The sequence below is a fragment of the Pelmatolapia mariae genome, linkage group LG9 (assembly GCF_036321145.2).
Source record: "Pelmatolapia mariae isolate MD_Pm_ZW linkage group LG9, Pm_UMD_F_2, whole genome shotgun sequence".
Classification (NCBI taxonomy): domain Eukaryota; kingdom Metazoa; phylum Chordata; class Actinopteri; order Cichliformes; family Cichlidae; genus Pelmatolapia; species Pelmatolapia mariae.
The window spans coordinates 32,881,225-32,896,543 of record NC_086235.1 but is presented as its reverse complement, the minus strand read 5'-3'; the positions used below and the strand labels follow the sequence as shown (position 1 = coordinate 32,896,543).

General features: G+C 38.1%; 1 protein-coding gene across 1 annotated transcript; it reads left to right on the top strand.

Annotated features, from left to right (window-relative positions):
- c1ql3a (complement component 1, q subcomponent-like 3a) lies at nt 1-15,037 on the top strand. Its single transcript, XM_063483799.2, has 2 exons — nt 1-678; nt 14,822-15,037. The coding sequence occupies exons 1-2, from the start codon at nt 88-90 to the stop codon at nt 14,999-15,001; spliced, it is 771 nt and encodes a 256-aa protein (XP_063339869.1). The 5' UTR covers nt 1-87; the 3' UTR covers nt 15,002-15,037.
- The last annotated feature ends 282 nt before the right edge of the window (nt 15,038-15,319 follow it).

The window sequence follows — 15,319 nt, the reverse complement described above, 5'->3', positions numbered from 1 at the left end:
CCTAAAAGCAGACAACAGGATCGTCCTGCGCTGACGCGGCTGGTCGGCAGGAAGCGGCTGGTGGCAGCGGGGGTCCTGGGGGTCGTTATGGTACTGGTTTTGGTCATTCTCATCCCGGTTCTAGTCAGCTCAGCGGGGACAGCTGCACACTACGAGATGCTCGGTACTTGTAGGATGGTGTGTGACCCATACGGCACCAAATCTCCAACCAGCACTGCCACAGCCGATACCGTGCGCGACAACAGCCTAATGCAGTCTTTACCCACTTTTATCCAAGGTCCGAAAGGAGAACCGGGCCGTCCGGGTAAGGTAGGGCCAAAGGGATTGCCAGGTGAACAGGGACCACCCGGTCCAGCCGGCCCACCTGGTGAAAGAGGTGAACCCGGCAGACCCGGTTTACCGGGACCTCCGGGACCGAGCGGTGCTGCCAGTGCTATTAGCGCGGCCACCTACAGCACCGTACCCAAGATTGCGTTTTACGCAGGGCTGAAAAAACAGCACGAGGGTTACGAAGTACTCAAGTTTGACGACGTGGTGACCAACCTGGGAAACCACTATGACCCGACCACCGGAAAGTTCACGTGTTCCATCCCTGGGATTTATTTCTTCGCTTACCACGTCCTGATGCGCGGAGGGGACGGCACAAGCATGTGGGCTGATCTGTGCAAAAACAATCAGGTAAAACAAACGGCACGTAGAAGCAAAGATTTAAAGCAAACTCTGCAGTTCCACGAGGTTTCCATTGTTAGGTGTGCGTGTCCACAGTATCTGACTTTAATTTAACACGTCACATTTTGTTAGGTACATTTGATACGTCTCTGGACTATCTATAAGTTAGCAGCCAGATATATACTGATATAAAAACATTTAAAAGTTCTTGACAGCAATTGAAGTAAAAAGCCGTTCCTATTGATAGACCTGCAGTATGCAAATAACAGGTGAACAGGCGTGCTGTCAGTCAATCTAACAGAGAAACAGTGGGACTAAACGAAGGGGAGTCTGTGGTTTTTGGTGAAACCGCAAGGCAGTGATGCTTAGGCTGAGCAATGCATTTCTACGAGAGGCAAAATACAGTGTTGGCCACCTAATAGGACAGAAGAGAAGATGACACTAAGTAATATTTATGCTAAGTGCAATGGTTAGAGAAACAATAAAGAATTCGACCGGATCTTTGTACATCTAGCTTCTCTTTGAAATGCTTTTTTGACTGATTAAATGAGAACAAGAGTGTTTTTTATCATCCAGTAGCCACATATATTTAGGAGTACAAACAAACCCACACAACTTTACCAGTGTACTTTATAATGATATTTAGACAAGTCTAATATTCAAACTGGCTAGTGAGTTCTATTTCAAACAATAGAGTGCCATGGTATTTGTGCATTTGATTAATTTTAGCTGTTTAGGTAGTAAGATATGTAACCGTAGTTTGTTTAAGCTGTAAAACTTCTACATGTTAGCAAAATAAATCACTAAAGAATATACATAATAATAGATTTTGCACTCACTTTCCAACATCTCAAGTAATATGGATTCCAAATCCACGGCCTGAATAAAGGAAATAAGAAAGGAAAACGAAATATGCGACAATAATTTACCCCAAAAGTACATCACATAAAGGTATTTTATGATACAACAACAACAATAATAAAAGTAAAAAAATAATAATGACAATAACAATAATAATAATTACAGACCCAGTGAACTACAGAAGCCATTTACTGCCTCTGTTTCATCTGGTATGTGTTTGTTCCATCACAGTGTCCTGCCCTCTGTGCGTCTCTGTAGTGATCAGGCTGTCAGCGATAGATCTAATCTGTGGGGCAAACCAGTGTTGCAGCACCGCTCCACCAAGCACATCTCTTCTGCCTGTCAGCCTACTACTGTAATACTGCTGCAAAGCACAAGGAATACAGCAAACATCTTTGGGATTAATGCAGTAGAACTGCACACCATGACAAATCAGATGCTGAAATACATATTTCAATTAGGGTTACTGGTATTGGGATTTTTAACCATATATTCAGAGTGTCATGGAGGAAAATAAGCAAGACCTGCTGAAGCGATTGTTACGATTATTTCTAAAATATTGTCAAAAACAAATATACTTATGAAAAAAATTAAATCAGCCTTATCAAGTAATTTTGTCTCTGGAAGGTACTACAACTCTTTGAGACATATTTTAGATTGAAAAGGAAATTCTGAGGAGACTGTTCAAAAACTCAAACATGATTTATCTTCAAAATGTAAAGTGGCCTTACATCTTACATATAACTATGTGTGTTAATTGTGGACTGCATAGTGTGTAGACTGTCAAGTAAAGGTGAAGCTCTCCGGTTCTTGATTTTCTCAGATTCTGCAACGCATCCGTCTTTGCCTCTTCCTCCATATGCTGGCTCTATCAGGCTATGAAAAAAATTCTTAGATATCATTTGCTAAATACTGATGAAACCACTCCATATTTTAAGCCAACTTATTAAAAAAAAGATAGAGTTAAGATTTATCATATCCTAAGTTCTGTGGCATTCTGTGCACTAATCCTGGTCTGAGTTTCAAGTTTGTTTTTTACATTTATGATTTGAGACAATTTAAGTTCACTGCACATGTGTCATCCCACTAAGTCAGTTAATTTAGAAGAAAAGTAAGTAAGTAAAGTTTATTTATATAGCACTTTTCACAGACATATGTCACAAAGTGCTTTACAAAAAAGGTAACAAAACACAATACACAATACAATATAGTCATAAATACATCATAAAAACCCTGGTCTAATTAAATGCTTTTTGAAATAAAATTTTTTTAGCTGTTTTTTGAAGTTCTCCACCGAGTCCAGACACCGTAGAAATAGTCCACAGTCTGGGTGCAACAGTATGAGAAGCAGAATTAAAATGTGAGTGCATTTCATTGTTCTCTGTAAGATTAAATTATTATTTTTAAATTTTCTGTTGTTGCCTTTTCTTTCAATATGACTTTTATATCACTGAATAATAAAACAAGCTTTAAAAAAGTAAATTGACACCTAACAGTAACCACAAATAAAAGAGATGTTACAGTGATAGTCGTAAACCGATTATTAATGTTTATGTACTTTTCTTTAATTCTATGCTGTTTTATAGTACATTCGGTATTCCATACAATAATAATCAGGCCCATCTTATCTTAAAGACCTCATATGTATCACCCCAAAAGAACCCGCTTTCAGACTGCTGGTTTAATTGTGGTTCATAAGGTATTTAAAAGTAGGATGGGAGGCATCCAGCTTCCAGCTCTGAGACACCTTCTTTATTTTTAAGATTAGGCTTAAAACTTTCCTTTTTGCTAAAGAATATAGTTAGGGCCGGATCAGATGACACTGAATCCTCCCTTAGTTACACTGCAATAAGTCTATCCTACTGGGGGCTTCTCGTGAGGTACTGAGTGTTTCCTCTTCACTGAACTTTATCACTCACTATGTTTTTGTACACCTCTCTGCATTTAATCATAAATTATTATTAATCTCTGGATCTCTTCCACAGCATGTCTGTCCTGTCTTTCTCCCGTCACCCCCAACTAGTTGTGGCAGATGGCTGCCTCTCCCTGAGCCTGGTTTTGCTGGAGGTTTCTTCCTGTTAAAAGGGAGTTTTTCTTCCCACTGTCACCAAAGTGCTTGCTCAACGGGAGTCATATCATTGTTGGGTTCTTCTCTGTATGTATTATTGTAGGATCTTTACCTTACAATATAAAGCACCTTGAGGCGACTGTTGTGTGATTTGGTACACAAATAAAATTGAATAGAATTATTCTATATTACAGATCTATCCATGTGTTTGGACTGTGTGAGAAAGGTGGAGTACCCAGAAAGAACATTTCGATCCCACAACCTTCTCAGTGCTAACCACTGTACCGCCTTCTGAGTTTAGATAGATATTTTAAATGTTCTAAACTTTTTACTTTATATGAATGCTCAAAGGGATTTTTTTCTACAAGTAATATTCAGACACACACCTTCAAACAGTTCTGTACTCTATGTATTTAAGGGCTTAATTATTATGCGACAGCAGTGAATCCAGTGGGAGCAATTTGGGGCCCTGTAACAAGCAGAATAAACTAGCCAGCTGTCCACCAGCTTAGAATACAGGACCGTTTTGCCATAAGGTGATAAGCAATAACAACTGTAGCATCTTGCTGCCCACACTACTTGTAACGCTGACGTTATACAATATATATACAAAACCTTTTATTCTTCTCCTCAAATAACACAACCATACTTTACCTGTTGTAATGCTGAACAGCCAACAAATACAGTAAACCTGTATGGTTAAGGTAATATCGAAGGAACTAAATCCACTCATTTTATATTCATAACAATAATAGTAATGATTAAAAGGAAACCACACTGACTCATAGAAGACAGGATGTCAGCATTGAGTTCAGATGTATGTGGAAATAATCTCATCTTCTAGTAGTTTTCTAGACTAATGAATACAAAATAAATAAATAAATAAATAAAAATAAATACTACTTGCTGGAACTGCACTAGGCCATGCTGCGTTGAAGTTGCTATTTTTTGCTGTTTTCAAGTACATAAAAAATATTTTTCACTGAAGGGTTTTGTGATGCGCTTTCATACTATCTTAATACTATCTAAATCTGCTCTAACCACAGCCATCTCATAGAGATTAAAATTTTAATGGATTCCTCCTTTAGCCGCACTCCCTCAGTTTTCCAAGTTATGCAAAACAATAATTCGAATGTACACTCTACAACGACTCCACTAGTGTGGCCTTTTGCCCTTCACCATCCCGGTCTTTTGAAACTGTGACATATTTATTCAAATGAGAGATGTGAAGTCAGTAAGCTAATGCTAACAGTAGATAGCTGTGTTATTAAGGTGCATTCTTTAATCTCTATGCTATTAATTAAAAATCTAGTCAAAGTTAGTGAAGAACATTTTGCATCTTTTAGTATCACTGCAGGCTAAACAAGCAGAGGTTTGACTAGCTGGTGGACTCTGCATTCATATTGTAATGAGTTGTCACTCACAAAGTTGCCTAAAGCATACACAATTTCATTGTAATATTTTAATTTGATTGGGACCTTAATTTACAAATTGTACATTATTTTGTATTATTTTGTATTCAACAACAGATACTTCTTAATCAGGAATTTATCCACTTACCTCATTTTCTCTCAGACGCAATCAGAATTTTATTTTGCAATGAGAGGTGCGTTCCTCTGGGTATTCAAATGGACACAGCTTTTAATCACTCTCTGGTGGCTCCATGCATATGTTACATACTGCACACTCCAGTGGGACACGTTTGTTTGTCCAAAAATATGTCTAAAAGTAAGAGCTAAGAAGAAAAAACAAATTGGCCTAATATTAGTGACCACAACATATAAAGAGGATGCAAACAATTTGCAGAAAACACACCTCTGTAGTACTTCAGAAGTACTGTTTAAATATTAACTATTCACAAAACATTTGTGACTATTTATTATGCTGAATCTCCACCACAGCTGAAAAAGCTTTAAGGAATGATTAAAGCAATATTGTTGGCATACTTGGACAAAATGTTCACTTTTGATCATTACTGTAGAATTTATCTCTAATGTCATTGCAATTCAAAGTAAGAGTCCAGTGAATTCAGCTGAAAAGCTAAGCTCCATGTTTTCAGCAAAAGAAACTTCTAATTGTGCATGTGGAGCCTTGAGAAATCTTTAAATGTGACCTGCTCTATTCTGGATGGAAATAGCTGGACTATCTGCAAAATAGAATCAGCATGGACTAGACTAACTGTGTATATTAAAATTAAGGCCGTAAAGCTGTGGAATATTATTTTGGAAAGATTAAAGTATATGCAGTGCATACAGACTTATATACATTTATTTACTGCTTTTTCTAGTATTACAATGTACACTGCACAGGTAACCCAGCATATTTGTAAAGCAGTAAGAGTGTTTAAGTGTCTAGTCACACATTTAAATATCACTTTATTTGGCAGGACTTTATAATAATGTCACACTATTAAGTATTATTCAGGTATTAGCAAGTGCTTACTTCATCATTTATATAGCATTACTCCTCCGTAGTATGCCATTTATAAATACAGATATATGATTCTAACTATGATCATGTAGATGTGATGTAATAGCAGTGATAGCAGTGGTTAAGAGTGACATATGTCTGTTTTTATAAATGACATACTAGGGAGAAGAAGTGATATATATAATTGATTGAGTACTTGCTAATACCTTACTAATGCTTAATAGTGTGACAATATTATATAATGTTATGTTATATAAAGTGTTACCCTTTATTCTACGCCCTTATGTACTTTACTTTTCACTCTATAGCCATACAATATAACAACACCCACCACACACCATGAATGTCTGTTCTGTTATATCCTTCTGTTTTGTGCCATTGATCACATTTTGGACTAAGAAAACAGATGGATTGACAGAGTAAATGGCAAGGAGAATGGATCTTATATAGCGCTTTTCTACACTGAGGACTCAAAGCGCTTTTATACAACTTGCCTCAGTTGCCCATTGACACAAGCACTTCTTTTTTCTATGCTCTTTCTATGTAAGTGCTTTCTGTCTAATATTCACACACATTCTGATGGATGCACTGGAGAGGAACTTGGGTTAGTATCTTACCCAAGGATATTTGGCATGCAGACTGGAGGGATCAAACCAGAGAGGAGCAAAGGAGGCTATCTATGTCCACTGTGTATGACCATTGTTGAAGTGAGGTCATGGTTTACAGCACCAGCTGTCAGTCACCAACAATTGAATCCCGAGATCCCTTCCCAGGAATTTCAACTCTCACTTACTAGTAGCCTCAGGTGGCCTCAATAGCTCACACAATGGTGGGGTGGGGTAATGTCTCACAGAATATTTACCTGTTGGCTCAGGTGATGGGAATGACACATCTTTTTTTCACACATGCCTCATGTGAGGACATGGTCAAGTTGTAGGTTACCAAGTAAATGGTTAATAACCCTCACTAATACCTCGACTGGGACAGTCCAGACAAGTGGTTTACTACCTGGCGCTCTCCACCAGTTCTTCTATACCCGAAGAAGCCTCATGGAGAGGTGAGAGAGGTAAAAAGTGTTCAAAAAACCTAAAGTAAACCAGCTGCCTTCTTTTCAAGTTCTCAGGACTACCATGACCCAGATAACTAAGAACCACACAGACATAGAGGAAAGGAGTTTAACTAGAGTTACTCCTCTGTTTTTTGCTTCTCTATCAATAAGTCTTCTTGTACTGTCTTTGTGGATACCTATTTGCACAAGAGTAGTCAGTGATGATGGAGTTATGAATGGACAAAATTTATTTTGATAAAAAAATGCAGGCTAAAGGATCAAAATGAGCTTAGACACGAGCTGTGGCACAGGCAAATGTTCTATTATGCCATCTATTACCCACTGACTTAACTGCTTGTCCACAGGACAACACACCGGACAGGAGACTGCCAGACTAAAACAGGAAAAACACACTAAAGGGCAGACTGAATAAATACAGGGAACAGAGGGAAGAAACAGAGAGGACTAGAGAGCTAGGGATGAAGAGAGCAAGAGAGTGAGGGACAGAGAGGGTGAGAGAGCAAGGGACAGAGAGGGTGAGAGAGCAAGGGACAGACAGGGTGAGAGAGCAAGAGACAGAGGGCGAGAGAGCGAGGGACAGAGAGGGTGAGAGAGCGAGGGACAGAGAAGGCGAGAGAGTGAGGGACGGAGAGGGTGACAGGCACACATTTCATAACAGTATGTCTTTCAGAAAGTGCTATAATTACTAATCAATTACTTACTGAGAATACTTTCTCAGGTCTTACTCTTGGTGGCCTGTGGTTGGCCTGGATCTCCCTGGATCCAGGATCCAGATCCACATAGATTGCGGCTTCCCATCCTCATTTTCAAGTACATTTTGTGACAAAGTCAAGAAAGGTTAGAAATTGTGGTATATGTGTACATATACCACAATTTCTAACCTTTCTTTTTATTTCAGAAACTCTTAAAAGAACAGTTTTCAAAAAGTTAACTAATCTAAGGAGCTTGGAAAGAAAAGCGACTTGACTTATTTAAGTTTCTTGAAAACGTTTCACCTCTCATTTCAGAAGCTTCAGTTCTAAGACCAAATCGCGGATTCCCAGATATTTAAGCCCTAGTGGGAGTTGTCCCGTAAGAGGGTTGTTGATCATGTGCCTCATCAGATAAGCCAAGGTGTGAAAAAGCTTCTCGGACAAGAGGTAGTCTTCGAGAAACTTAAAAAAGTCCAGTCGCGTTTCTTTCCAAGCTCCTTAGATTACAATGACCTGGATGACTGAGAACCTACACAGATAAACAGTTACCGTATTGTTTATCGGATTATAAGGATTATAATAACCGGATTATAAGGCACCTTGTCGATAAACCGTTTTGTTTTCATACATAAGGCGCACCAGATTATAAGGTGTATTAAGCGAAACAAAACAGTCAGATAAGTCAAACTTTGCTCAACTCATTCTTTTTGCTTCCTCCACTTCCGTACCATTGATTCATTAATGTTGAATTCTCTCGGAGCTGCTCTATTCCCATGTTGTTGCAGTATATTAATGACTAACCTCGTATTGTGGATGGATTATCTCAGTTGTTCTCCTGACTGAAGTTTGGTCCATTTACAGCAGCGGTCCCCAACCTTTTTTGCGCCACGGACCGGTTTATGCCCGACAATATTTTCACGGACCGGTCTTTAAGGTGTCGCGGATAAATACAACAAAATAAAACTAGTACCGGTACCGAAAAAAAGAAGATTTATTCATAACACACGTGAAAAGACCCAAGAAAACCGAGTTAACGATAAAAACGATAACAAAATAACGCTAAAAACCGATAAAAACCCTGAAAACCATACATTTCACACCTGAGCCTCAACTCTCGCGGCCCGGTACCAAACGACTCACGGACCGGTACCGGTCCGAGGCCCGGGGGTTGGGGACCGCTGGTTTACAGCATCCTGCATTTGTCCCTAACCATCGGGAACCCTCACGTTAACTTTTACTGAGTGGAAAAAAGTTAGCGTTCATCCTCTAGCTTCACTGTGTTTATATTATGCTAACATAGCTAGCAATCAGGTAGCACATTATTATATACCAGCTAACCCAACTTCAGTAACCCTACAAAAGTCACTGCTGTTTAGTTTTCTGTCTTCATTTATGTTGGAAGTGATAGCAGAGCTGTACGTTTTAATTTTTTCAGAAATCTCTCAGTCAGAACATGGTAAATGATGTTTAGGTGGAAACTAGCACGCTAACTTCCTGCTAACTTCTAACTCTATTAAATGTAATAAATTCTGATTTCATGGATGCCTGGATGTTAAACTTAATTGTTACATCTGGTAAAACAGCAAACCTGATCATTTTATTAAAGATGAAAGAATTTAGACAGTTTTTAGCTCTCAGTGATGCCGCAGTGTTCGTTTGACTTTGGGACCTGAAGCGGAGTTTGGACCCAGATTCCTCCATGAGACTCCTGACTACGGTAGCCGTAATGCTCCAACAATCCATCAAGTGCTCCGGCTTCATAGCTTACTAAAGTAGTACTAAAACATTTTTTGACAGATTTTTGAGCACTGTGTACCACATAAAATCGGTTCGAGGTTGGTAAGCACAACCAGAATTTATACATAATACAGATTGTAAGGGGCACTGTCGATTTTTGAGAAAATTAAAGGATTTTAAGTCCGAAAAATACGGTAACTAATTAATTTGTTAGGATCCTGTGTTTTGGACCCAGTGCTTTGTGTTTGTAATTCCTTCACCTTGTCTGTCTGGTCTCTCTGTTTTGTCTCCGTGTCTATCACGCTGTCAAGTTTGCATGTCCTAGTTGCAGTATTGGCATTAATTATTTTTTCAGCTCACAAACAGGGGTGTCAGCAGCATTCAGAAGAAGCATACAGAACCACAACAACCAGGCACCTCTTTCTCATAATGGTCTCCAGCCTTGTTACATGGTGGTATGTATGTAACAAGGCTGTATGGTATTGTTGGTCACTCTGGCACAAACAGCACACCGAAGCTGATCCCTGAGCTGGGGGTTCAGTTAATGGCTGATTTCAGCTTATGGCTGAAATCAGATTTTTCACTCCTTCTCTTCCTCTCAGAAGATTGGACAAGAAAAAAAAAGTAAACCCAGCTCACACGAGACAAAAGACTAACAAAATAAAATAAATAACAAAAACAACACAAAGCATAAGAAGAACTCAAAACCGTGAGGCTAACACCATGCATGTATTACTTCTAGGCTGGATTATTGTAATTCATTAATATCAGACTGCTTAAAATGCTCCCTGAAAAGTCTTCAGTTGAAAAGTTGATCCAGAATATTGCAGCAAGAGTAACAACTAGGACTAGAACAGCAGCCCATATTTTCCCATAACTCCTGAGTCCCGATCATTGTCTCCCTGTTGAGTTCAGAACTGAATTCAACATCCTTCTCCTTACATACAAATCTTGAATAATAAAAATATGTCAAAGCCTAAAGTAAATCTACGGCTATATTTCAACTAGAAGTTTCACTAATTCATAAAACTTAGTGATGGTAAACTTAAACACCCATATTGATGATAAGTTATTATAGCGCAAGCTCAAGTTCATGACTTATTTCATTGCTGCCAACCATATTAAAAAAAAAAATAGAATTGGAGGAGGAGCCTTCACCTGGTGGAACTAACAGTTTGGGTTTACGATACAGGACCTCTCTACTTTTAACACTTGGGGCTGAGCATAGCCCTGAAAGCAATAACAGCACCTCTTCTAAAGTTATTCACAATATTTTTGAGCACAATTAAAATGAAATATCGAACACTGTAAGTATTAGGATGTGTCTTGCAGAATTCTACTGAAATAATACAATCAGTGCGATTTAAATTCTTCAGTATTGTTTGCCAACTTTACCAGAGCTTCTGCTTCTATGGTGTCATAATGGGACCTTTTAAATGTGGCCATCTCTGTCTTGTCTTTTGGATGTTTATCTCTTCTTCACCTTTCCTGCTCTTTTGGTGTCTTTTGGTATCAATCTGCTGCAATTTTAATCTTCACTGCTCTCTCATCCCCTTCTCTCTCCTTTCCTGGGTATAAAAACAATGCAGTAGGCATGTGCCAATTAATTCCTATTCAATCCTCAATTTTGTATGTGATGATGAGATATTTAGTGACATCTGCCTTCACAGCCACATCACTGTTGTAGAAAAATAATTTGAGCATTGAAACCCAACTGATTTTCTGAGATTTATTGAAAGAAAGTTAAAACCTTTGCAAAGGGATCAATACAGCATGAACAGTGTTCATACCAGCATTGACAAAAAGGCAAAATTGTAACAGCTCCTTTATAACTGTCTTGTTGATACAATCTTTGTCTGTTCGCTGGTTAAGAGTGAAGTGCTCACTGTCATGTCAGCACCAGCTTGGTAATGAAGTGTGTCATGGCCTTGAGCAAAGCTTACAGTCTTCATACAAAAGACAATTTGTGCAAAATATACATTAGGTGAAATAAATTTTCCATGACAATCACCTCTGTTTTTGTAAATTTATATTTTCCTTTTCACTTTTCAGTATACTGTTTTGGAGTAATTATTCTCCTTCCACTGTCATTGTGACTACATTTTAATATTTAATATTTAGTGTGTGAATGTGTGTGTGAATGGGTGGATGACTGAATGTAGTGTAAAGCGCTTTGGGGTGCTTAGGGACTAAGTAAAGCGCCATACAAATACAGGCCATTTACCATTGAATTTATTTCACACAAAGAATTCTATGAATTGTCTTTAAATGTCCACTAGAGTTCATTAATCCACAGTCAGTGTTGGGTGTAAGGCCTTCCAAAGTAATGTGTTAATACATCTTTCAGTTATACAGGGAATAAACCCAGTAATTACATTAAAGGTACAATTATATCATTACCTGCGTTTCAAAGGCTTTTTAGTTACAAGCACACATGGTGGATAGAAAGGGGAAAAAAAGAACTCAAACTGACTTTTGTTTTTTTCTTTCTGTCTGGTTGGGCTACAATCAGCCAATGTCAGTTCACGTACCAAGAAGAGGAAAATAGCAGAACAGTTTTTGATTGGATATTAGTTGTAGTTTTATTGTGGAATGCAAACTTTGTATAGGATAATAGGAACTGCAAAATACTGCTAACACAACTTTAACTCTTTGGAAGCATGTGCACAGACAGCAAGTTCACGCAAAGGTAGTCAAGAACCCAAAATGATGTGAAAGCTGAGTGAATTAGACCCCATTGCAGCAGCCAGACCATGAACTTGACTTGCAATGATGAGCAGTCAGGCTTGCAGCATTTTGGCCTCAGGGCACCAGTCGTTTAAAAGGTAATGCTTCTCTTTTGTTGCTGATTACTTCTTTAACAGACAGAAAATTAGATATATTGTTGTTGTGTATTTAAAGACAAAAATCAGGGTGTGTATGTGGGTGAAAGAGAGCGAGATAGGGGAAAGTGTGTGTAAGGGGGAGGAGGGAGAGGGTGAGACATGGCTCGTGTTATTTTGAGGAAATTAAGAGAAATTACATTTCAGTAGCAAGATGTGCTTTTTTTATTTTTCTTCTGAATTTTCCTGGTAATGGAATGTATTACATTTGTGGTGAATTTCACTTGATATCCGTTGAATATTCCTGGAAAATATTATAAACGATTATTTGGGGGGAAAAAAACTCATGGAGCATAATTTATTGGATTGTAAAATTTCCTTAATAAATAACATACAATTCTAATTGTACTGAACAAAGTCAATTAACCTCCTACGACCCGAACTCTTCCACGGCATGCATTTTTAATTTCTCTTTGATATTTGGGCATAGAATTACCAGATTTTTTTTTTTACCCAATTTTTTTTATAAGAAAAATGAGAGCCACATATGAGGATATTCATTTAAAATTTTGATAGAACAGTGGCAGTATAATGTCCTCGTAAGTGGATATCAGATCCTTGTAGAGCAAAATTGAGTCTTTTGGTCTAAATAACCCAAAATGTGATGTCCACATATGTGGACGCCAGGTCCAGGAAGTTAAATAAGACAAGATTGAAAATTCATAAAAAAAACCCAATCATCCTTGATAGTTGACATGAAATTCTCACATTCCTATACACTGTGTGCTGAGTTTCATCTCAAACGTCTGCACTTTTCGTTGAGAAAAAAAAGGACAATTCTGCTCAAACTGAACAAAGTTAATGAAGTATAATAACACCCATATCAAAAATAAAAAATTTATTACGAATCATCCTTGATAGTTAACATGAGATTCTGCCCCAGATTCCTCTTCTGACTCTGCTCTACATGTGTGCAGTTTAATCTCAAACCACTGCAAAATCTCCCAGAAAATGCAGACACCAGATTTCAGAAATTCATAAAATATCATCCCTGATGTTCCTCATTTTATCCAAAATGCCATCCAAAAACGTGTTCTCGGTCAGCAGTGGTTTTCCCCTTGGAACCTGTCCTGACCGTAGACCATACCTGCAGTTCTTCAGATGTTGTTCTGGGTTCTTTTGTGATCTGGATTAGTTGTCGGTATGTTCTTGGAGTAATTTTGGTAGGCTGCCACTCCCGGGAAAGTTAACTACTGTTCCCTGTTTTCTCCATTGTGTATAAGATATAACATGGCATCAGTCAGATTTGGATTTCTGTTTTGATTTTAAAACCATCAGTTCAAAACAAGATCTAAAAAGTGCAGGCCTTACAGTTAGTAACCCTAACTATAAGGCCTGCACTTTTTTCAGTTAGGGTTAGTGGTCGTGATTATACCACAAAATTGGGGAAAAAATTTCATAGGAGAGGTTCTACTGATCTTTTTGATGAGCAGAGCCTGTTTCAGTTTAAGTGTTGTTTTCAATAAATTGCATACTCAAAAAATGTTATGTCTCACTCCCATTTCTTCTTCTTCCATGTCGAAGCTCTACTTGGAAGCTTGTTAAGATCCAACCATGCAAAATATGATTTTTTTTTTTGCCATTTTTCAAGTGGTCTTAAACTTTTAATCATAATTGTATTTACTGGTCTAACTGCTAACTGTTAGAGCAAAGTGGACATCTAATGAGGTGTTGTGGGTCCAGGTAAGATCGGCAGGGGTGTCAGTGCCCAGAAACCTGAAGCTGTAGACAGATCCCACCCGTTTTCCATATATAATAAGAGGGGAGTGGACCAATCTGTGTCTCCTGAAGTCCATTATGAGTTCTTTTCTTTTATGGATGCTCAGCTTCAGGTTATTTTCTGAGCACCAGTGGGACAAGTTCTCTACCTCCGCCCTGTACTGAGGCGACTGTTGTTGTGATTTGGCACTATATAAATAAAATTGAATTGAACTGAATTGAATAGATGAGTCCAGCTGTATGCCATACTATATGTACTATATTATAATGACATGATTTCTTGGAATAGCTAGGGCCTATCCTCAAATTATCCACAGGTACCACAACACATGGGGTTGACTGTTCTATTGTTTTAAAGCCAGTAGCTCCCTCTAATTCTTTTGAGCTTTTATGCTCACTTAATATGTATGCTTCTCTATTTTTTCTTTTTCTTATTACTCATGTTGTTGACATACATCTTTTTACACAATCACATTACAGGGGACCTGCATCCATTTTTGGGACAAACTAAAATTCCTCTTAATGCAAATCATTACATTTACACATTACATTTTGAAATAAGACTTGATTAAAATCAGGGGTAGACAAATAGTAGTAAGTCTCTGAAATATAATGTAAGTCCTTTTATTGTCCTCATGATGAAACACAACTCTGTCTGTTTGTGTGTGTATCTGCATTTCACGTATTTCTGTAGGTACGTGCCAGTGCCATAGCCCAGGATGCAGACCAGAACTACGACTATGCCAGTAACAGTGCTGTTCTGCATCTAGAGCCAGGAGATGAGGTCTACATTAAACTAGATGGAGGAAAAGCTCACGGAGGCAACAATAACAAGTACAGCACGTTCTCTGGATTCATTATCTACGCTGATTAAACTACAATTACTACATTTTTGCTTTCAATTATTGGCCTTCTGGCTCAGCGCTTCCACAAATCATCCTCTTCAAATGTTTTTTTTTTTTTTTTTTTAACTTTTGTGGAGAAACCAAGAGAAAGCTGCATAATGTATTTCCTATGTTTTGCTATTCTCATGATACTTGTTGAAAGCATCTCTCGACAGGAAAATTAATTGCTTAACTTGTCAAATTGAAAACACTTGAAAACATTTCCTGTCTGTATACTATCATGTCATAATTAACACTGACATGTTTGTTCCAATAGTAGAACTTGTGGGGTAATGGTGGTTAGCTTG